The sequence below is a fragment of the Bubalus kerabau genome, chromosome 4 (assembly GCF_029407905.1).
Source record: "Bubalus kerabau isolate K-KA32 ecotype Philippines breed swamp buffalo chromosome 4, PCC_UOA_SB_1v2, whole genome shotgun sequence".
NCBI classification, from domain to species: domain Eukaryota; kingdom Metazoa; phylum Chordata; class Mammalia; order Artiodactyla; family Bovidae; genus Bubalus; species Bubalus kerabau.
In genome coordinates, this window is record NC_073627.1 from 23763723 (window position 1) to 23787531 (window position 23809).

At 52.6% G+C, this 23809-nt stretch overlaps 1 protein-coding gene across 1 annotated transcript; it reads right to left on the reverse strand.

Annotated features, from left to right (window-relative positions):
* Positions 1 to 7752: 7752 nt before the first annotated feature.
* On the reverse strand, positions 7753 to 20199 carry RAPGEFL1 (Rap guanine nucleotide exchange factor like 1). Its single transcript, XM_055575949.1, has 15 exons — positions 19680 to 20199; positions 16808 to 16886; positions 15750 to 15885; positions 15426 to 15523; positions 13389 to 13501; positions 13009 to 13176; positions 11881 to 11978; positions 11658 to 11780; positions 10952 to 11130; positions 10719 to 10809; positions 10099 to 10149; positions 9666 to 9753; positions 8792 to 8856; positions 8411 to 8465; positions 7753 to 8165 (listed from the first exon to the last, which is right to left on the reverse strand). Exons 1-15 carry the CDS (start codon positions 20197 to 20199, stop codon positions 8041 to 8043), a joined length of 1989 nt encoding a protein of 662 aa, XP_055431924.1. The 3' UTR covers positions 7753 to 8040.
* Between the last annotated feature and the right edge of the window lie 3610 nt (positions 20200 to 23809).

Genomic DNA, 23809 nt, shown 5'->3' on the forward strand with positions numbered 1-23809 from the left:
GACTCCACTCTTCCAATGTAGGCGGCGGGGGTTCAGTCCCTGGTTATTGTTGTTGTTCAGTCACTCAGTCGTGTCCGACTCTTTGCAACCCCATGGACTCCAGCACGCCAGGCTTCCCTGTCCTCCACCATCTCCTGGAGCTTGCTCAAACTCATGTCCATCGAATCGGCAACGCCATCCAACCATCTCGTCCTCTGTTGCCCCCTTCTCCTGCATTCAATCTTTCCTCGCATCAGGGTCTCTTCTAATGAGTTGGCTCTTTGTGTCAGGTGGCCAAAGTATTGGAGCTTCAGCTTCAGCATCAGTCCTTCCGATGAATATTCAGGACTGATTTTCTTTAGGATGGACTGGTTGTTCTCCTTGCAGCACAAGACTCTCAAGAGTCTTTTCCAACACCACAGTTCAAAAGCATCAGTTCTTTGGCACTCAGCTTTCTTTATGGTCCAACTCTCACATCCATACATGACTACTGGAAAAACTATAGTTTTGACTACGTGGACCTTTGCTGGCAAAGTGACATTTCTGTTTTTAATATGCTACCTAGGTTTGGCATAGCTTTTCTTCCAAGGAGCCAGGGTCTTTTAATTTCATGGCTGCAGTCACCCTTTGCAGTGATCTTGGCACCCAAGAAAATAAAGTCTGTCACTGTTTCCATTGTTTCCCCTCTATTTGCCATGAAGTGATGGAACTGGATGCCATGATCTTAGTTTCCTGAATGTTGAATTTTAAGTCAGCTTTTTCACTCTCCCCTTTCACTTTCATCAAGAGGCTCTTTAGTTCCTCTTCACTTTCTGCCATAAGGGGGTGTCATCTGCATATCTGAGGATATTGATATTTCTCTTGGCAATCTTGATTCCAGATTGTGCTTCAACCAGCCCGGAATTTCCCATGATGTACTCTGCATATAACTTAAATAAGCAGGGTGACAATATACAGCCTTGACACACTCCTTTCCCAGTTTTGAACCAGTCCGTTGTTCCATGTCCGGTTCTAACTGTTGCTTCTGGACCTGCATACAGATTTCTCAGGAGGCAGGTCAGGTGGTCTGGTATTCCCATATCTTTAAAAATTTCTCACAGTTTGTTATGATCCACACAGTCAAAGGCCTTAGTGTAGTCAATGAAGGAGATGTTTTTCTGGAAATCTCTTGCTTTTTCTATGATCCAGTGGATGTTGGCAATTTGATCTCTGGTTCCTCTGCCTTTTATAAATCTGGCATGAACATCTGGAATTTCTTGGTTCACATACTGCTGAAGCCTGGCTTGGAGAATTTTGAGCATTACTTTGTTAGCATGTGAAATGAGTGCCTGGTAGGGGAACTAAGATCTCACATGCCACATGGCCCAGCCAAATTAAAAAAAGGCGGGGCGGGGGTGGTTGGCAAGAATTGAGAAGGTTTAAATGTGTAATGGGAAAGACCCAGTAGAAAGGCAGAGAATGAAAGATTTGGGATATTCCAGTCAAATTTCTCATGCCTGGGAATAGTCCCTTGTGATAGACTCAACTGTACCAGTCCCAGGCCTCTGCCACGGTGAGACGTAATCTTGGTGGCGACACCTAGTGGATTCAAAAGGCACTGCTTAAATTCTTCACTCCAAATCCCAGATCCAGAGAGCCTCTATTAATACATTGGTCTGACTGCTTCAAATTATCTCCACCTTTTTGTTCATTGCTAAGCCAACCTCTGGAGGTGCAGCATTACTAAGTAAGTTCACCCGCTCCTACACAGCCCACAGAGCCCCAGGGCGTCATCCCCGACTTCCCGCATCCACAGATAGGCCATCCAACTCCATGCCTGCAAGTCCTGGATCATCTCTTTTAAGAAGTTTGATTGTCACCACGCTGAACCCACAGACCATAAGTGAATCTCTTTGCCTTGTTTCCTAGAGCACTTATCCTCTTGTGTCTTGTCCTCCTCTTTCGACTCCTATTTCAAATAACCTAATTTATTCATTCAGCAAATATGTATCGAGTGTCTTCTCAGGGCCAAGTACTGCTCTTGGTACTGAAAAGGAACATGACAGACTCCCGGAGCTAACATTCCGGGGGCAGGAAAATCAAATACATGAGGAAGTATAGATGATGTCAGGTAGCAATGAAAGCCTTGAAGAACATGCAGGAGAATTAGGGGAGACAAAGTAGGGGGTGGTCAGGGCACTCAGGAAAGACTCAGGAAAGAGCAAAGGTAAAACCCCTGAGACAAGAATGTGTTTTAGGAATGGCAAGGCATGGAGAAGGAAATGGCAACCCACTCCAGTATTCTTGCCTGGAGAATCCCATAGACAGAGGAGCCTGGTAGGCTACAGTCCATGTGGTCGCAAGAGTCGGACACGACTTAGTGCACTATCTCACCCCAGAGATCCTGCCACATATACCACAAAAACCAAACATCCCCCAGTGACCTTGGCCCCACTGTTCCAATCACTCCCAGGTGGGAATTCAGGCACATGTCCACAGAGGTCACAGACAACATACATACGGTTCTGTTATGTCCCATATATTACCCTTTCATGTCCCAAGGAAGACATTTTCTCTTAGAGATTTTCATTTAGTGTATCTTTAAAAAATCTTGTGTTAAACTTTCCTCCATCTTTTTCTTGGGTAAGGACAACCCAGAAATGGCCCTTTTGTGTCTGTCATGTTGCCATTCACAGCTTTCTTGATAGGCCTAGTACAATCTTGAGAACAGGGTTGCTGTATGCTGAATGTCAGACGGTAGCTCTTAGCTTTGCCTATCTTAAGTAGTTATGCTGTGCATTTTTTATTGGTGTACCATGTTTGATTTTGTCCCTAATACCTTTGAAGTTTTTCTGAGAAATGAATAATGCAACATGAACTTATTAAAATACATTTTAAGCCTTTAAAAAAAAAAAAAGGAATGGCAAGGCAGTCAGTGTGGCTGGAGAGGGTGAGGGAGAGAAGAGAGAGAAAGTGAGGTCAGAGAGGGGAGATTTTTGTTTTTAATCTGTGTTATCAAAAACAGAGGAGTGTTACAATCAGGATTGTTTTCATTGAAATATAACATTACAGTAAAGTGTATTAATATAAATCTCAGTGAACACATACTCACACTGTAGCCACATTCAGGTCAAGATATAGAATATTGTGTTTATGGCAGCACTATTTACAAAAGCCAAGACATGAAAGCAACCTAAAGGCCCAACAGATGAGTGGATAAAGAAGAGGTGTACATATCATATACACAATGGAATAGTACTCAGTCATAGAAAAGAATGAAAAAAAATGCTATCTGTAGCAACATGGATGGACCTGAGATTATCATAGTAAAGTAAGCCAAAGACAAACATCACATGATATCACTTATCTGTGGAATCTAAAACAAATGGCACAGATGAACTTATTTATGGAACAGAAATGGGCTCACAGACGTAGAAAACATTCTTATGGTTACCAATGGGGAAGGGGGGCAGAAAAAAGAAGGAGTTTTGGATTAACAGACACACACTACTATATATAAAATAGATAAATAAGTGTATACTGTATAGCACAAGGAACTATATTCAATGGCTTTCTATTTTTTTTTAATTTCAATTTTTGGGCCACATCGTGCCACGTGGGAGATCTTGGTTTCCAGTCGTCCAGGATGGAACTTATGCCTCCTGAAATGGAAGGGCGGAATCCTAACCACTGGACCACCAGGGAAGGCCCCTATATTCAATATCTTTAATAACCTATAAAGGAAGATAAGCTGAAAAAGAAAATATGCATGTGTATATGTGTGTTATATACATGTATATATATATAAGACTGAATCATTGTTTTGCACCTAAAACACAACATTGTAAATGAACTGTACTTCAATTAAAAAAAAAAGATGTAGAACATTATTATCACCACAGAGGGTTTCTTCACACCACTTCAGTACTCTCTCCCATCCCACGAGCAACCACTATGTTCACTTCTCTCTCCATAATTTTGCCTGTTTTATAACTTCTCTAAACAGAATTGTATGTGTGTAGTCCATACATCTGGCTTTGTTCACTCAATGTTATATCTATGAGATTCATTTACACAGGTGAGTGAGAGTCGCTCAGTCGTGTCCAACTCTTTGCGACCCCATGGACTATAGAGTCCATGGAGTTCTCCAGGCCAGAATACTGGAGTAGGTAGCCGTTCCCTTCTCCAGGGGATCTTCCCAACCTAGGGATCAAAACCAGGTCTCCCGCATTGTGGGTGGATTCTTTATCAGCTGAGCCACAAGGGAAGCCCATGAGGGGAGTAGTCATTTGTTCCTTTCTTTTGCTATGTAATATTCCATTATAAGAATATACAATCAATTTGTTCATTTACCTGTTGAAGGGAGCTTGGATTTTTTCCAATTTCTTTATCATGAACAAAATGATATGATCATTATTGTATATATTCTTTGGTGGACACAGGCACTAAATTCTCTTGGGTATATATACACCTAGGAGTGGAAATGGCACCCCACTCCAGTACTCTTGCCTGGAAAATCCCATGGACGGAGGAGCCTGGTGGGCTGTAGTCCATGGGGTCACGAAGAGTCGGACACGACTGAGCGACTTCACTTCCACTTTTCACTTTCATGCATTGGAGAAGGAAATGGCAACCCACTCCAGTGTTCTTGCCTGGAGAATCCCAGGGGCGGGGGAGCCTCGTGGGCTGCCGTCTATGGGGTCGCACAGAGTCAGACATGACTGAAGCGACTTAGCAGCAGCAGGAGTGGAAATGCTAGGTGACAGGTACAGAGTACATTTAGTCTTAGTAGATATGACCAGACAATTTTCCAAACTGGGTGTACCAACTCACACTCCCACCAACAATTTATAAAAGTCCTGGTTTCTCTGTATCCTCGCTGATACTTGGTATCGCCACTTTCTTTAAGCTTCTATGTGTGTGTGCTAAGTTGCTTCAGTTGTGGACTCAGCGATGACCCTATGGACTGTAGCCCGCCAGGCTCCTCTGTTCACGGGATTCTCCAGGCAAGAGTACTGGAGTGGGTTGCCATGCCCTCCTCCAGGGCATCTTCCTGACCCAGGGATTGGACCCACATCTCATTTGTCTCCTGCATTCACAGGCAGTTTCTTTACCACTAGTGCAACCTGGGAAGCCCTTCTTTAAGTTTAGCCATACATTATCTGATTTAGGTTTGTAAAAAAGCACCCTGGTTGCAGTATGGGGAACTAACTGGTGGGGTTAGAAGCGGGTTGGAGAGAAGCAGCTGAGAGCCCAGGTAGGAGGCTAGCGCAAGCATCCAGGGAGGACATGAAAGTGGTTTGGACTGGTGGTAATGGAAAAGTGGACCGATCAGGATTTGGTTTTGGTTGTTTTGCTGTTTTTTGTTTTTGGCAAGCATGTGGGATCTCAGTTGCCTGACCAGACACTAAACCTATGTCCCCTGCATTGGAAGTGCAGAGTCTTAACCACTGGACCACGAGGGAAGTCCCAGGATGTGTTTTGCAATTGAAGCTGCTGGACCAGGCAGATGAGGAGTGAGGGATAAGAGAAAGGGGCATCATCAAGAGTGGAGCCCTAGATTCTTGCCTCAAAAACTTGGGTGGATGGGAAGACTATTTTCTGAGATACAGGAGACTGAGGGAAAAACTGATGCAGGAGGGAAGGTCAACGGCTCACATGTGACTGAGTACGCAATGTTTCCGGGAGGTCAGGCTCCCATTAGAGCCAAACCCTAAGCTCTAGTTGCCCCACATCTTAGTATAACTGGTAGATACTGGTTGCGTGCAGAGTGCATGCATCTGGGTAGCAGCAGAGAATGTGCACGCTGTCTGCAATGGACAGATTTGGATTAGGGGCCCTGTTCTGCCACCTCACTCACCCTGTAACTTAGACACTTTGCTGGGACTGTCAGCTTCCATCCTCCACCTCACAGTGTTAGAATTAACCAAGATCGCATATCCATGGCACGCCTGGAACACGAAAGAGCTAAAACATTCATTCTTGCAAGTCCCAGGCACTAGGCGGCGTGGCTCCCGAGGCTAGCATCTTTCCCTCTCACCCACGTTTTTCAAAGTCACTCCAGGACAGCCCAGCCCAGAGTCCTGATAGATGGATTCCCTCTCTCCCCTTTTGGCCCTTCCCCAGCCTCAAAGAAACAGAATGGAGAACCGCAGGAGGGTGGATTCATAGACTTTTATCGGCTTTGACTCCAGCAGGTTTCTGCAATGACAACCGAGCCTGTACAGCACACACGCTTCACTCTGGTAGAGCTGTGGGGCATGGGAAGGGGTCTGGGAGGCCCGTGGGAGGCAGCAGGGCAGGGGTCAAGGCCAGAGGTGGGCAGCAGCCGAGACTGGACCAGGGGGTTTGGTGAGGACTGTGAGCGCTGGAGTGACAAGGCTGCTGAGAGGTGTTGGGAGGAAGGGTGGCTGCAGGGACAGAAGCGCACATCAGCAGTAGCAGGGAAGAGTGGACAGACAGAGGTCACTGTCTCTAGGGGTGGAGGGGGTGGGACACAGCGCCTGTGGATGTGGTGGGGTGGGGAGTCTATAGACATATTTTTGCGGCAGGAACAAGACAGACCGCAGTATAAAAGGGACTGTACAACGTAACCTATGATACACTGTTTACATATGATACAAGGCTCTTTCCCTCCTTGTGTTTTAAAAAATAAATTTACAATTCCCGAGCTTTTGGTAAAAAATATATACACTCTCAGAGCAGGAGCAGCAGCTTCTTTGGCTGGGGTTGCTGCTGCCTCTTCGGAAGGGAAAGAGGTGGTGCCAGAAAGGAGGGTGAGGCTGTGCCAGGAAACCTCACCCTGTAGCTGCCGGGAGTCTTGCACCCTCAGCCCTGGAGGCCCCTGATGGGAGAGGGAGGGGAGACTGAGAGGTAACAGAGGCATCGCCAAGGCCCAGGTTCACTTTTCCAGTCTCTGCCGTTCCCTGCCCCATGTCGGGGAGCGGGGAGCGGCTGCCTGACCCAAGTACAGGGGTCCACCCCACCCAGCTCCGATGGGAAGGACCAAGGGGGTAGTCAAGACAGGGAGGAGGATGAGACCATGTGCTGGCATCCTTGCAGAAGGGCCAAAGGGAGATGATAACACCCTTCTTAGCAGTGAGACACCCTAAAATCAGGAAGATGGGCAGAAATCAACCCTGACTCCTGCTACCATGTCTCACCCCACTGCAATGTGGAGGGAGGGTCCTGTAGGCAGCTTAGGCCTGTGTTTCCCTGAGCATCTTTTACCCTCTCATCAGAGCCCACCCAGGGAACTTTAGGAGGCCTGAGTGGGAGACCTGTAAAGGCTGATGGTAACCCTCCTGTCTGCTGCTGCTCCCTGCCCTCTGGAGCGGCTTCAGCCACAAGCCTGGGGTGTGCAGGGCAGCGGAGGAGCTGGGCAGGGAGTGGTGGGGATGGGGAAAGCACCCCGTACTATCCCAGGAGCAGACAAGGGTAGCACCAAACAGAAGGACCCCCTCCCCAGGACACACAGCACCTTCCCTCAAATGCCAGATGCAGTGCTACTCCTTCAAAGGGGCCACACGCGCATGTGCAAACACACACACACACACACACACACACGCATGCACGCACACAGACACAAGGGCAATATCATATCTGGGGGTGCCTCTAAGGGTCCCAGCCCTCACCAGGAAGAAGTCAGGGAGAAGCCAGGCAGAAGCCAGGCAGGTGGTGGAGAGGAAGGCTGCCAACCCTTCCCACAGCTCTGCTCTGTGAGATGAGATGGGGCGGGGGGTGGGCAAAGCCTTCCTGCCTGCTTGGGTAGAGGAGATGGGAAACTCCATCTCCGGAACAGACCTGGATGGGAGGGGCCAGGGAAGGAGCTCTCTGCCCACTGCTTCCCCTGGGAGGGCAGGAACCAGCAGAGGGTGGCTTGGGCTTGAAGGAGCATGGGGGAGAGGACTTCAGCAGGAAGAACAGGCTTATGAGTCCAGGGCTCAGTCCACCCAACTCCTTCCCGTGGGGCAGGAAGCAGCTCCAGAAGAAAGCTGTCAGATGTGGGCAGGGAGTCGTACAAAGTGCTTGAGTGCCAGGTGCCCAAGAACCCTGGTGAGGGGCCGTCCAGAACCTCAGTTCTCACTGACTGTTGGCCTCCAGCTTGTAGGAGAGCTCGAAGAGGAGGTTCTGGTTGTCAATGACCTGGAACTGGCGCACGTAGGCCTTGGTCTGCAGGTGATGTGGGGAGGCCTCCATATCAAGGCCTGGGGATGCGAGGACAGGGAGGCAGGCAGTCAGGGTGCCCTTCTTCCCCTGCACACAACCAGCCCGAGGGAAGGAAGGGTGTGGACTGGGGTGGTTGGTGGGCAGGAGGGCCCCCAGGAAGGCCGGGAGAGAATGGAGAAACGAGACGTTTAAGGAAATAACACTGGAGTGTGGGAGTCTCCCAGAAACCCTCCTGCTCTGTCAAACCTCCACCTGTAACGCCCTCAAAACCCCGACTACTCACAAAGGGGCCGGCTCCGGTATTTGCGGACTGTCCTCACTTTTTCAGCCACTGAATGCTGGGAGATGACAAGAACTGAGTCCCGAAAAGGGCCCAGAAAGGTGCTCCCCTCCCAAGGCTCCCTCTCCTCCACTGGACCAAAGAAGGGGTGTGACAGAGGCCCAGGTTAGGGAGAGGCAGAGCTGCCCCCGCCCCAAGCTGCCTGTCAGTTTTGCCACCCATGGGCAGGTTGCCACAGTGACACCACCAGAGAGACAGTCAAGAGTCTGCCAGGCAAGCTGGGCACCATGAGGAAAGGTGCTGTCTTCAGGGGTGTGTGTGCCAAGAGCAAAGGAGGGTACCAGGCGCCCCACTCATGGGACTAGGGTTGGCAGTGTCACTCACCAGCTTCTCAATGTTCACCAAGCCATCTACCAGGGTCTTACTTCCCTCGTGCAGGAAAGTCAGGTCTAGGGATGGGGGGAGAAGCAAAGGAGTAAGAGGGGGAGATCCACTTTTCCTGGAAGCAACCCGAGGAGACTTGTAAAAACAGTTCGCTGTTCACTTGACCCCAGAAAATCATGCAAATCAAGAGGTTCAAATCTTTGTGTTCACTTTAAGAACACTCGTGAAACTGCCCAGGCTACTAAGGGGACTGCATATCCCAAAAGTCACCAAGTATCTGAAGGATGTCCCTTTACAGAAGCAACGCGTGCCATCCAGTCGTTACAGTGGTGGAACTGGTAACCAAACAGTGGGGCTGGACTCAGGGTTGGTGGTGCAAAGAGTGCTGAATTTTTACTGCACATGCTCAAAAATGCAGAGAGTAATGCTAAACTTGAGGGCGGAGAGGTAGATTCCCTGGTCACTGAGCACACCCCAGTGAACAAAGCCCCCAAGATGCTGGCGGGTCTTACAGAGCTCATGGTCAGATCAACCCATATGTGAGCCCTCCCTGCCACATGGAGATGATCCTTATTGAAAAAGAACTTGACCCCAGAACCAGAGAGGAGGCTGCACAGAAGAAAAAGACATCCCAGAAGAAACTGAAGAAATAAAAACGTATGGCTGGAGAATAGATCACACACACACAAATGCAAATAAAAGTTAAAAAAAAAGGGAGAGGAGGTCCAAAGGGCCCTTCCCTTCCCCTAAACCACATTCAACCTGGGGGCTTCTCTCTATGTGGCCACACACAGAGCTGAACTGAGAGGGAACTGAGGGTCTGAAAGGGGCATGGAACGTGTGGAGAGGAACATAGCTTGGAAGCGACTCTCACCTTTGAGGATCAGAGGCACGAAAGGAATCACAGGGGGTTTCATCTTGGAGATCACTTCCCGGTAGCTTTTGTGGTTCCTGCAGGGGTCCTAGGGTTCCACAGTAGAGGGAAAAAGTGACAAATAGGCCCAGTGTACCCCAAAGTTGTCCCCCTCCCCCTCCCCCAGCCCCTTCCCTACAAATATCTCCAAACAGACAGGGGTGTGCTTGGGTGTCTAAGTGGGGACTTCACTGCTGTATCCTCTTCTCTGTGGAAAACAAAGCCACAACCCTCCCAGCTTCCCTCCCAGCGTGGTGGGCTGGAGGAGAGGGGTGGGAAAGGGGGCTCCCAGACACCGAAAACCTTGAAAGGGAAGCTGGAGGTGAAAGGTTTGCGGGCACTGAGTCTCTGGGGAGCCAGTCCAGTGGCAGATAAAAGAGCCAAAGCCACTCACCGTCAGGTTCTCAAATTTGCGGAACAAGTTCTTGAATTTCCCTGGCAGCTTCTGCAGGTTGAAGGAAGGAGATGTCAGATTCTGGAGCTCCTTGGGTTTCATGGGCCCCCCTAACTAATCCCCAGGTGTTCGAGTGGGAAAGGGCCGGAGTGCCGGCAAGAGGCTGGGAAGCCTACGGGGTGGGAAAGTAGACCCAGCCTTGGGCTAGGTCTGGGGCGCTGGCAGCAGCCCAGAGGAATGATCTCTTCTGGCGAAATGGAGGCCACTGCTGATGCCTGAGCCACGCACAAAGCTTCCCTGGGTGCGGGCTGAAATCCCAGAGCCCATTCTGAGACCTGGGCCGGGCTGCCTGCCCCCCACCCACCACCCCGCGGTCAGGCGCGGATTCGCCTTCACTGATTTGCACAGGTACCCGGCCCTTCAGCCCTGCCCGGTGCCCCGTAGCTGTGTTCGCCAGAAGAGGGCACCTCCTTCCAATCCTCACAAAAGCTCCCCAGAGGCGAGCAGCCGTCCCGGGAAAGATCTCTGGGGTGAGCCCAGGGATGTCAAGACTGTGTGTGGAGGCCAAGATCCCCGAGGTGGGCCGGCCCAGGTGGGAGGCGAGGAGGCGGTCACCTCACCTCCCAGGTGAGCCTCAGGCGGCTGACGGCGGCGTTGTCCAGCCCCATGACCACGGCGTAGAAGGACAGCAGATCCTGGTTCTGCTTGCAGCTGCCGGGGCGAGAGGCCGGGATCAGCCGGCGGGAGGCGGGGTGAGCGGGGGCGGGAGGCGGGGTGAGCGGGGGGGGAGGCGGGGTCAGTGAGCGGCGGGCGGGAGGCCAGGGCTTCCCCCTCCGCTGCCGGCCGCACTCACATGGCCGCGATCTTGATGAATTTCTTGAGCAGCTGCGCGCGCTTGCCCGGGGCCTCGCAGAGCAGCACCTCGGTGGCCACCCAGTGGGTAACCTCGCTGCAGCGCTGCAGCAGCAGCTCGAGGTTGGCCGTCTCCCGGCGGCCGCGCTCCCCGTGGAACACGTAGTCCACGAACTCCAGCTGAAGCCGCAGCGGCGGAGGGGCCGCCAGGGCGTGGGATGGGGGCGGGGGGCGGGGAGATGACAGTGGGAGGCGGGGAGCCAGGACAGGCAGGAGGGCGGGGGCGGGAGGGGTGGAAAATAGAAAAAGCGGGGACAGGACAGGATGCAACGAGGGGGAGGGGAAACAACCAACATTAATAATACTCTACCATCTACCGAAAGCTCACACGCTGCCAGGCGCTTGAACCATCTGATCGACATTACTGTCGCTGCCTTTTCTTTAATAGTGAATATTTTACAAATACTAACTGTGGGTCAGGTTCTGTATAAGCGCCACTTGGATCCTGAACTACCCTGATGGGGGGCGGGGGATGGTCCTCTTTTTCTTCTTTTCTCCCCAGATACGGGGACAAAGGCTTAGAGAGGTTCTGGCGGCATATTGCCCCAGGGCATGCTGCAAGGGCGCGGAGCGTCCTAACCAGAACTTTCAGCCCAGAGCGCTGCCTCTCTGCAGGCCCCCAACCCAGCTGCAGCCTCAGTCCCCACCTCGTGCACACAGCGGAACAGCTCCCAGTGGAAGGCGGTAAGGTGGTTGGCCACGTCCTCAGGCTCCCCGCGATGGATCTCCGTGTCTCCAGGGGACACCTGGATTTCCTCAGGAAGGGGCACCTGGTGGGGCAGGCAGCGGCACAGGGGCTAGGCTTGTGAATTTCTGCCCCAGCCCCTCTCAGCCTCCACTACCAGCCAAGGCTTATGAGGGAGTTCTTACCAGGGCCTCAAAGCTGTCTCGGGTGCAAGCAAACAGGTGGCTGTTGATGCCCAGTGTGGTGAAGACACAGTCTTCAGTCGGCTGGAGAAGGACCTTCTCTGCAGGAGAATGAGCTGCTTTGCCTTAGTATCGACCCCTGCACCCTCGCATCCCCCAGCCACTGCCCCATCCCGACGCTCCCAACCCTGCACAGATGTACTCTAGACTAACGGGACTTGTCATCACTGGCCTATGCTGTATTTAAACGACAGTTTTCAAAAAATGGGTTGTCTTGCATTTACAACCTCCTTTTGACTCCCAACATTCTTTTTAGCTCTTCTCTTATTTTATCATCCCAGTGACACTGAGAAAACAGGATTTTTTTTTTTCTGTCTTAGAGGAAAAATAAGGCTATAACTACACTGCAGGGATTTTTGCCTTCCTACTGGGATTGGCGGAGAAGGCAATGGCACCCCACTCCAGTACTCTTGCCTGGAAAATCCCATGGACGGAGGAGCCTGGTGGGCTGCAGTCCATGGGGTCGCTGGGAGTTGGATACGACTGAGCGACTTCACTTTCCCTTTTCACTTTCATGCATTGGAGAAGGAAATGGCAACCCACTCCAGTGTTCTTGCCTGGAGAATCCCAGGGACGGCAGGGCCTGGTGGGCTGCCGTTCATGGGGTCGCACAGAGTTGGACATGACTGAAGCGACCTTAGCAGCAGCAGCACTGGGATTGGAGGCCCATCCTGTGTCTTTGGTCTCAAAAATGTAGCATCCGTAGATGCTTGAGGAGGTTAGAGGACCAGATCCCTAGGTGAGTAAGAGGCAAGCACCCAGAGCAGCATCCAAGTGTCCTGGACCAGTGTGCCCCCAACTTTAATGTGCACAGATATCACCTGGGGATCTTATTAAAACACACATTCTGACTCTGCAGGTCTGGGGTGGGGGCTGAGACACTTTTTAGCAAGCTCCCAGGTGATGCTCCTGTGGCTGGTCCCAGGACCACACTTAGAGTAGCAGCCAGGGCCTAGAATTCAGCTGTTACTTCTGCCCCGGGGCATTGGGCTTGTGAGTTTCTCTCCTTGTCCCACCACTCCCCCACCGCCCCGCCGCCCCCAGACCAGCCCAGCTCCTTCCGACCCTCACCTCCAGAGGAGGCCACAGCAACCAGGATGAGGGAATCCTCACGCCCCGCAGGCTCCTCTGAGTACTGCAACTTCTCCGTCACAGAGCCCAGGATGTCCTGCACAGATGCTGAGAGGCGGCTGCGTATGGTCACGTAAGAGTGATCAGGCATGTAGACCCGGCAGAAGACTAGACAGAGACCGGAAGGTGGCTTTTCACCAGTGGGCAGAATGGCAGCATCAGCACAGCCCCCTCCTGAGCACCTCTGTTCCCCACCCCACTGCAATCTTAAATGGGCTGGCCTCTGAAAAAGATGTTGCAAAAACTGGTTCTGAGACAGAAGGAAACCCCATAGAGGTCGCCGGTGATCCGGAGACCCCTCAAGCCCCCAGAACACTCACTCTCATCGGAACCCCGGAAAGCCACGCGGGTCTGCAGACAGGAGTCTATCCGACGGAAGTGGCGGAAGAGTGGCTTCACCTGCTTGCTGGGTGGCTGGCTCTCCTCCGGGATCCTGGTGTGGACACCGCTGGGCATCAGAGAGCCCGGCCAGGCATCTTGCATGCCAGGCAGGTGGCATCAAGCAGGGATATCAGAACCGGGTCAAGGATGCCCCAGCATCAGGTTCAGAGAGTGGTGAAGGAGGTCAGAAGACAGGACCATGGCCAGCATTGGGATGGCTGTCCGAATGACCGAATCAAATGCCACCTCCTCCCTGAATTCTTCTCTATCCACCCCACCCACCAGCAGAGGTCACCTTTTTGTCTCAGTGGCTGTAGGACATTGGGCTAATATGTGTTTACCTTCGTGTCTTATCTCTTCTACAAGATTGAGAGCTGACTGAATTTTATTTTCAACCTCCAGGCCTAGCACCCTGCCTGGTACATGGCAGGTGTAGATCATCAGCTGTTTGCTGAATTTTACTGACAAAAACTCCACAGTCTGGGAGGGAGACAGACTTGCGTACAGCTACTTCTCACACCAGACAGGTGTTAGATGATATAATAAAGGCACAAGAAGAGTTTTGTTGGTACAGGGAGGGAGGGGGGGACAGCTACCACCAAAAGATGCTTTCACTGAGAAGATGGCATTTGACCTGGACCTTGAAGGGCAACAGGAAGAGAAGGGGGTGGGAGGAGGGCACTCTGGGGTGGACCATATAAGTGATAGCAGGAAGTTGAGAACACACAGGTGTTCATGGAATTGGTGGGTGTATAGGGAGTGTCATGCGTAAGGGGGGATGTGGGAGATGTGGAGGGAAGGATCAGCAGAAGGCAGACAGAGAGGGGCCAGGATGCTGTTGGGGGAGGGGCATGGATATTTTGGGAACAGAAGCACAAGGTTGTCAAGTTTGAAAGGTCTCTCTGGCATCAGCATAAGAAAGACACAAAACCATAAGCTAAAGCCCTGGATCAGAGGCTGCAGCCATAATCCAAGTGAGAGATACTGAAGCCTAAATGAGGGTTATGACAGTGGAATGGAGAAACTGAAAGGGCTGAAAAGATGGACAGATGGACACAGTGGTGTCTTGAAGTCAGCTCACAATGGCTTGTGAAGGCAGACTGTTAAATTTTGGAAAATTTTGCCAACTGGTTTTAAACACAGCCATTAAAAATTTAATTATAATAGATAATTGTATATAAACATATATATGTTTTATAAACTTATAGCCAAATTATTATAATACAAAAAAGTCATTTCCTAATTGTTTCACCGTGTTATTCTCTGTGCTCTTCAGGTTATTTGCGTCTGTTGGATTTGTATGGTGAAGATACTACATAATGACCTGCTACCGCACATCTCCTCCCAACTTCACATTCAATGACGTCACATTGGGAGCTTGAAATAAACCATGGTGAAAGAATTTACACCATGCTGCTGCTACTGCTGCTAAGTCGCTTCAGTCGTGTCCGACTCTGTGCGACCCCATAGACGGCAGCCCACCAGGCTTCCCCATCCCTGGGATTCTTCAGGCAAGAACACTGGAGTGGGTTGCCATTTCCTTCTCCAATGCATGAAAGTGAAAGTGAAGTCACTCAGTTGTGTCCGACTGTAGCGACCCCATGGACTACCCCATGGACTTCAGCCTACCAGGCTCTTCCGTCCGTGGGATTTTCCAGGCAAAAGTACTGGAGTGGGGTGCCATTGCCTTCTCCGAATTTACACCATGGGAATCAGCAAAAGCTACAAGTCAGGGCTCTTTTTCCTGAAGTGCTGGCTGTTCAATATTTATCAGTACACCACTGGACTGACAAATAAGTGGATGGGAGAATGGACCCCCAAAATGTCTGGAGATGATGCTTTGTGCTCCTCTCCAGTGAGAGAAAGGGACTGAAATCAAGACATCTTGGAGTCCAAAGGCCAGAGGCACCCAGCCCTCTAATTGAGGAACAAGGAGGACTTTGTTCCTGGCCCCTCTCCAAGCCCATTCCCCTCACTTTAGCTCCACTGTTTCCACAAGCTGGTGCAGCCTCAGTGTGTCCTCTCGGAGGTCCTGGTAAAGGGACTCATCCTTCATAATCAGCAGGTACAGGTCCTGCAGAGACAAGGAGAAAGAAGGTGAGGGCAAGGGTCTCATCCCAGCATCACTCTCTGCAAAGGCAGGGCAGGGCCTCCATGCCTTCAAGCACAGAAGAATCCTATAAGCTAGGACTTGCTGGCCTCTTTTCTTCCAGGCACCCAGCTTGAGAAGTATGGTTCCTTCAAAAGGGCCCCTTCCAGAGCAAACAGCCTGGTCACCCACCTTCTCATCCCAGGCCCACCTTGATGATGCGGCCAGCCCCCTCTTCCTCCTGCAGCAGCCCCTGGTAGGTGTCCAAGAAATGAAGGAGCATGGCTAGACAGGCCTGCTTCCGGCCCAGCCCCTCGGGGCCTTCCATGCCTCCTGCCCAAACAAAGCTGACCCCTAAGTTAAGAAAAAGCCCTGGCAGGCAGACTTGAGGACACTGAGAAGGGGTATGGAAGGCAAGGCTTTGCAATGGGAGCCAAGGCCACCCCTAAAAATTCTCTAGGTTTGGGGCCAGAGAGAAAGGGGCTCTGAAGTTCCCTGGAACCAGGACCCCTCATGCCCCAGCCCAGGTTTTTGCCAGAATAGGTAGGGATGGCACCCACTTGACCACATGCGGCTCTTGCCTGTTTGACTTTCACTTGAAGAAATTCACTAGAAGCTACTCTGCCTGGACCCACCCAACCCCTGATCAGCCCACAGCCCAGAGCTCACAGCAGGCTGATAAAGGCCAATGGTGCTAACCACAAACCTGACCATCTCTCCGTGTAAGCCCTGGTGTTTCAAAGAGAACCTATGATATTCTACTCATTGGCCTGCCATTTACAATTAGGTCCTAGAATAACTCAGTGAGAGGCCCTATGAATAGCCCAGTCAGTGACTTGTCTCTAGTGACCCTATGAAAGCACAGCCATGACCTGATGTTTACATCAGACCCTGTAATAACTCGCTGGGCAACCGGATGTTTAGAGCAATAATTCAGTGGGGAGACAGGCGCTCTTAATAGAATAATAACACCTTACATCCATACAGGGCTCTGCAGTCTCCAAGCACTCCTACCTCTGCTGCTAGAATGGTCTCCACAACAGCCCCAGGGGCTGGTACTGTTTAGCCCCATTTTACAGAAGGGGAAACTGAGGCCCCAGGAGGTCAGGTGATCTTCCCGAGGTCACACAGTTGGTGAGTGAAGAAATGGGATTGAAACCCAGGTGTGTTTTCTTGGGAAGAGCTTAGCCCCTCACATCCCATGGCATGTGGGATGCAGGGAGTGGCTCCCTCCTGACCTTCCCTTTCGCAAGCTTCACAAAAGGATATTACTGGTGCAGCTCCTGCAGAAATTTCTCCGTGGGAAGGAAGAGCGAATGAGTGAGGACGATGTCATCCAGCAGGGTATCTGTAAGAGCAGTCACCACCACTGATGTCAGGAGGGCACTTCCAGGACCTGGTTGGACGCTCACCACTCCCCCTCTCTTGCCTCGAGGGCAAATTCTCTTTAGCTGGGCTGGAGCCTCAGCCACCTGCCCAGTCATGCTCTGCACATGCCCCACCATACATACACACACACACACACACACGTGAAGGTTCTGGGCAGCCGCTGCGGGGGTGGGGTTGGCAGCTGCCGAGGCAGCTGGAGGGAAGGAGGGGGCGCCCTCCGATTGCCACGCCCACTTCTCGCCAGTGTGCGTGGGTAGCGGGTCATTTAATACGCCAAGCTTGACATCTGTGGGGGGGGGGGTGGCGGGCGGGGAAGAGAGGTAGTCTCTACAAGTGTCTCTAGGCCAAGAGAACTAAGCACAGGTAGGGTCAGCGGCAGCGTGTGTTTGTGTGTGTGTGTATGTCCCTCCTCCCCTCCCCACTCCCTACCTAAGAGTTTTGAGTTCCAACTAGGCAGGTGAGAACCAGCCCCATTAAAAGGGAGAGGGACGACTGCCATCTCTTTGATCCCAAAGCCTTTAAATAGAAAGCTTGTGTCCTCCAGCTGCCCAGGGATGGAAGAGTTAATGATGCAAGGGTGGAGGGGAGTGGCTCCTCACACCACCCTTTCCCCCTCCACACCCCCATCTGGGCCTGGCTCAGCCAGTCAGCCAGGTACAAGGTCGCCCTGACTTGCAGCCAGCCCTGGGGTGGGGCAGGGCAGCCTGGCACACACAGACAGGCAGGGCATGGGGAGGGAGCCAGGTGTCCTCATCAGAACAGGTTAGGGCCAGGTCCCCAGGTACTGCCCCAAGGCTTCTGATGGCCCTTGGGTCACCATCCCCTGGCCTCCAATTCTAGCCATGAAAGTGGAGCGGGTGAATCAACATGAGATCCTCAACTTCAATGATTTCATTTCACAAATGAGAAACCAAGGCCCAGAGCTGAGAGGAACTTGCCTGGAGCTAGAGTAAGAACCCTGACTCCTGCGTTTCTGTTCTTTTCTCACTGTGCTTGAGGCAAGCAGAGTGTCAGAGTGAAGTACAGTGGGCAGCGGGGGGCTGCTTTGGCTTGTTTGGGGTAGCTTGTGCAAGTCTCCTCTGCCCACACACCCTGGGAGGGAACTGAGATAGCTTAAGAATATATTGGAGAATATCAGAGTGGCAGGTTAAGCTTGATTCTCATCTATTCTGGGACTGCTTTGGGGTTTCCCCAAACCAGTTACTCTGGAGATCCAGCCTGCCAGTCCAGCTAATACAGTGACAGTCAGTTCAAGAGTCCTTCCTCAGGGGACACTGAGCAGCATCGTGGCACCAGGCCCTGGCAAAAGGAGAAAGACAGTTTCTCCCTTTTTCTCTCTGCCCAGCCTTTCAAGTGAGTCAGAGAGCCCCTCCAGCCCTGATCCTCAGCCCCAGGGATGGGGACGAGGACTAGGGATGTCCCCAAACCTTCCCTCTACTCTTTATCTCACAGGAAAGATAAACAGAGCAAAGAAAGAGGACCATGGGGCAGAGTGGGGGAAATGGTGCCATAGGGGCTACAGCTTGGTGCCTGTCTCTTCCTAGGCAGGCTCTGGTCCAATGCACAGCCTCCCCAGGGAATGTGTCATAGAGACACAGCGTGTGTGGTGTAGGCGGGAAGTTATGGTTAAGAGAGCTGTGTGTGTCTGATATTTTTCTAATTAAATCCAAAAGGTGTCAGCTCCCCAGGGCAACTGCAACCTGAGCCAAGGAGAGTACCTGGGTCTTGAGAAAAATCTAGGGGAGTGGAGCCCCATTCTGCACACCTGGGTTGGGGCTCCCTGCAAAGGTCTGGGAGCAATGCATGAAACCCCTATCTGTAAGCCCTCAGCCTGGGCTCCCAATCCTCAGATCCCACTGGGTGTTAGTGAAATGCTGACAACTAGCCCTGAAGACCCTTGGATCTTTTACTTCAGCCGCTAACCAGCAATCTGGGGCCTCAGTTTCCTCAAAATCTCCTTAGCAGGGGTGCTGGTGGGGAGTGGCAAAATAGCTTCATCATTTAGGGAATAAGCCTCTCAGGGTGTGGTTATTTTTAAAGAGGCCCTGTGCTGAGGCCTGCCACCGGAAGGGCGGGAGCTGGAGAGGTTTGGACCCCCCTGGATGCTGCAGGGCCTGAGGTCTGCCCAGCCACCAGACACCTTTGAATCCACCCCAAACTAGAATGCCTCCCTCCATACGTGCCCCCCGCCCCCTTCCAAGCTGCTAGGGACAATGCATCCCTTTGCCAGAGCCTAAAGGCAGCTTGGGCCACTGTGTGCCTGTCTGGCGCTGCCCCTCCGAGTGGGTCAGCCCTCTGCTCTGGGCCTTCTAAAGAGAACCCGGGACTCCTAGAAGGTCTTTTGGGGCTTGGCAACCTCTAGAGGGCTGCACTGACTGGTCTGGGTAGCTTCCATCTTAGTGTGTCAAGCTGTAATTCTCAGCCACAGAAGGAGGTAGTCAACACCAGGGACCCACAGGGTCAGGATGAAATGTCCAGGGGAGACGAAGGGAGGCTCAATGAGGAAAAGGGGTTCAGCTTCTTCTCCAGGCGTGGTTGAGGCTGCTATGCAGAGGAAGGTGGCACTGCCACTTCTCTGCTGCAGAAAGCTCTGTCCTTCCCATAGGCCCCTACCCCACTTCAACTGACCACTCAACCCCACACCAAGGCTTCCGCAAGGCGCCACCATCACTGTCCAAGGGCAAGCAAGAGGACCCGGGTGGGGGATGGGGCAAACCCTACTCCGGGATAGATGAGCCAGCCCACTCCTTACCTGAAGCGGCGCTGTCCCTGGTGGCCCCTCCAGCCAGCCGCTCCAGAACCCAGTTCAGAAGATGCTCCGGCCGCTCGGGGGCGCCCAGAGGGGCCCAGGGTGGAGGAGTCAGAGGCTCGCCGGGGGACAGCTCGTCTGAGGAGTAAGAGGAAGGGGAGCGCAGGGGTCCCCCTCCCCCGAGCGGCCCGGGCCCTGGGACCTCCTCCAGCTGCAGCCAACAGGGGCCCCCGCTGCCGAGCTCTTCCGCGACCCCCGCCGGCTCTCCTCCGTCCTCCTCTGGGGGCGGCTCCAGCCCCGGCTCGGCGGGGGGCTCCCGGAGGAAAGCTGGGAGCAGCAGGCGAGACACACTCTGACGCCGCTGCAGCGGCCGCGGTCCCCCGGCTGGACCGCCGCCCCCGCCAGGTCCCCCACCCCCTCCAGGCCCGCCGCAGCTCCCCGGACCCCCGCCGGGACCTCCCGCCACCGTTCGCCCCGCCAGCTGCGACGTCTGCTTCTTCAGAAATTTCTCCAGCGGCTTCATACCCCGCCCCCCCCCCCCGCCCCTCTCCTCAGGGCCGCCGGGGGACCCAGGTGTCCCAGGCACGGGCGGGGAGGGGGGCGGGGACACGATGCTCAGAGCCGGAGGGGCAGAGCTGAGGGCCGTGCCAGGCTCCGGACTAGGGGCCAGAGGTGCCCGAGGCTCGCTGGCCGGAGTCCAGTGGCCAGTGGCCGGGGGAGGTGCCAGAGGGAAGGAGTGCCGGCTCTCAGTGGCCCCCCATGCCGGCTGCAGCGCACGCGGCCCGAAAAGTGGGCAGGCTGCGGGGCCGGTGCCCAAAGGCTCTGCGCTCCTGGGCCGGGCTGCGGCGGCAGAGACAGCGGGCGGAGCGCAAGGCTGTGAGGACGCGGCGGCGGCGGCGGCGGCGGCTGCGCTCCTGGCCGGGGGGAAGGTGGCAGAACTGAGACCGCACCCCCTCCTCCAGTCCCCGCCCAGTCCCCGCCCCTACCCTTCAGCGTCCCGCCCACTTGGGCCGCGCGAGGCTTGAACTTGGGCGCTGGGGCTGACCGTGAGGGAAACAGTAAGGGGCTGAATGGATTGGGTTCGGAGTAGACGCAGACATTAAAGGCAAGGGTGAGGGAGTCATTTACCAGTGGAGAGGGAGCTTCCTGGCTCGAGGCTTACGAGGACTCTTGGTATCACTGCAAAAAATCAGGCTGCACACCTTGATGGACCTGCCTGTATTCAAGTGAGGGAGGCCTACAAAAATTGCTGATTGGGTGTCCATCACTCTCGATCTCGATTGTGCCCTCTGTTGCCATACTCAGTGGAGTATGTGGTCTTTATCTTCCTTCTGTAAAAAGGGCTGGGTAGGCCTCGAGTGAACTGGCATTGGAAGGGGGGAGGGGGACGGGAGGGCACCACCCATCTGCCCTTTCTGGTAGGGCACAATAGATGGTGAGGGCCTGGCCTGTGAGAGGCAGGTACTGGCAGGCAGGTAGGAGCCAAGCAGAGAGCAGCAGGTTGTGGCAAGTCTAATTAGGGTGAGGAGAAGAGATGGTAGGCAGAGGGAGAGCGAGATCAGGAGCACAAGGGCACCTTCACCTACTGGCAGCAGGAGGAAGCAGAGCCCTGGAGATGGGTGACAAGCTCTAGAACTGCCAACCAACACCATCAGACATAGAGAGACCCTCCAGAGGTGACATAGCCATGGAGTGGGGAAAGTGGTACCAAATATGCACTCCAGATAATCCTTATTTCTGATGCCTATGCCCAAAGCATTCTGTCGCTAAGGATAGACTGTCCCAGGTAGAGGCGGGTATGGAGACACGCTCAGGGTAAGCACGTCAAGGTTAAAGTAACAAGGTGGGGGAGTGGCACCAGGCAACATGTGGGTTGAGGCTCCTTGGACAATGCCCCACCTCTGTTTACTGTGCATGGGCCAGGCAGAGACAGGAATGCGAAAGCCTGGGAGTGGTGGTAGAACTGAACAGGGTGTGTACTACACGTGTCACCATGTGTGCTTATCTGGTCCAATGTGTACAAGAGCATGTGTTCGCAGAATTAAGGCTTTGCACACCCATCTGTTTGTGGATTTGCAAAAAGGAACAGTAAAAAAGGAGAGAGCACAATTTTGCCTGAGAAGCTAGAGATCCAAGTATCAGTTTCCTGATACTTTCTTCATTGGATACCCTGATATCCCTGGGGTCAAGAGGGGAAACTGGCTGGAGTGGCTTGGAGCTCCCCAGGTATTTCATGAACTGAGTAAGAAGAGAGGAGGGCTCCACTCCCAGCACATGCCACAGTTACCAGATTAAGCTGGTTGCCTTGGTAACGTCCTCTCTGGGCAGGATTTGGGATTGTCATTTAGGAAGGGGGAAGGATTGGGGAGTGTGGAGCATGTGGGGGCTGCAAATACAAGGGTCAAAGAGACTCCTGGAATTTGGAATTGGGGAACAGGACCCCAGCACCCTCCAACTACTCAAGGATATCAGGCATAGACTAAGTTCAAGACCTTGAATCAGAGAGGAAAACCAGCATCAAGTTATGGCGCTCCTAGAACAGCAGTGGTTCTCGCCCCAATTGCACATTGTAATCCAAGGAACTTTTCAAAAATACTGTTGCCCTGGCCACACCTCAAATTAATTAAATCAGATCTCTGAGATAGGGCCAAGGTTTATGGTACTTTTTTTTTTAAAGGATCTCCAAGTGATTTGCGTAGCCAGGATTGAGAATTACTGCCCTAGAGGGACAACCCAACTTAAGTGGGCTACTGATGCTGGGAGACAACTTTGGGATTCTAAGTCCTTTGCTGTTCTGAGTCTCCCATACTGACCTCGTGGGGAAGATGGTTGTCAAGGCATCTACACTCTATGATGGAAGAAACGGGGAGAGAGGGCGGTGTGATTAACACCTGTGAGAAGGGGGCCAAAAAGTTTAAGCACCCAGTCCATGGACTTCTGGAAGGGGATAGAGCAGGACTACCTAAGGCTGATCTGTCTGCCCCTAACAGCTGCCTTCTTTCTGCCCACTGAGAGGCAGGCTGGGAGGGCAGAGAACCTGGGGGCTTTGCTGAGCTTGAGTTTCTTCTTGCTGAGCTGGTTACCAGGGCAACAGGGAGAGCAATGGGATCTAACTGCAGGACTGGAGAATCAAGAGGCAGGGGTGAGGGGGAAGTATCTAAACACGCTTATTCCTCCAGCCAGCGATCCACCCCCAAGGCTGGCTGGCATTCTTTGTATGACCCCACGAGATCAGGCCCATAGTTACCCATCACTCTGCAGGGGAGGAGAAGGGAAGTTAACTGACATGATTCAAAGAGAAATCTGGGGTGAGGGTCAGAAGAGTCAATGGTTTTCTGGCTGTGGCAGCAGCAGCAAGGGGCATATGAGGGAGTCCCAACTGTCATTTGAAGATGTACCACAAAGATTTGTGGGACTCAGACAGCTGCTGCCAGCTCCACACTGAATTTAATTGCTGCCCCACACCAGGGACAGCCTTTGTAGTAAACTTCCACACCACCTGGGATCTGGAGGAGGAAATAGGTAAACTCAAAGCTAGCTACCCAGTGGCCTAGCTAACTGGCAGCATAACCAGAGCTGGTCTTTTGATCTCTCTTTTTTTTCCTTTAGCCAGACTTTGAATATATGCAACTATTAATTATTCTATACATAAATTTTAATTTCTTATAAAACTCTGTATTCCATATTGCTAGGTCACTTCTCATTTTATGCCACATTTCCATCAAGAACTATTTCCCCAAATCACAATCTGCCAGATTGTGCGTTGTTGTTCTAAGTTGTGTCTGACTCTGTGATGCCATGGACCATAGCCCACCAGACTCCTCTGTCCATGACGTTTCTCAGGCAAGAACACTGGAGTGTCACCTCTTCAACTGCACTAAGACTGATACGAGCCTCTTAGACTGTGGTGCTTGAGGTTTCATGCCAGTGCAAATTTCAAGAGGACAGCTACTTCTCTACACCTCCCCCTTATCCAGGACCTGGTAGTTATATTGACATGTGGGGCACTGCCCTGGGAAACTTGCTTGCCAAACACAAAGGCAGGCATGAGGGATACCAGATGTCACATGGGTACACAGCATCTATTCGTTTTTCTGGCCCCTGCACTTCCAGTCTAAGGGACTGCATATTCC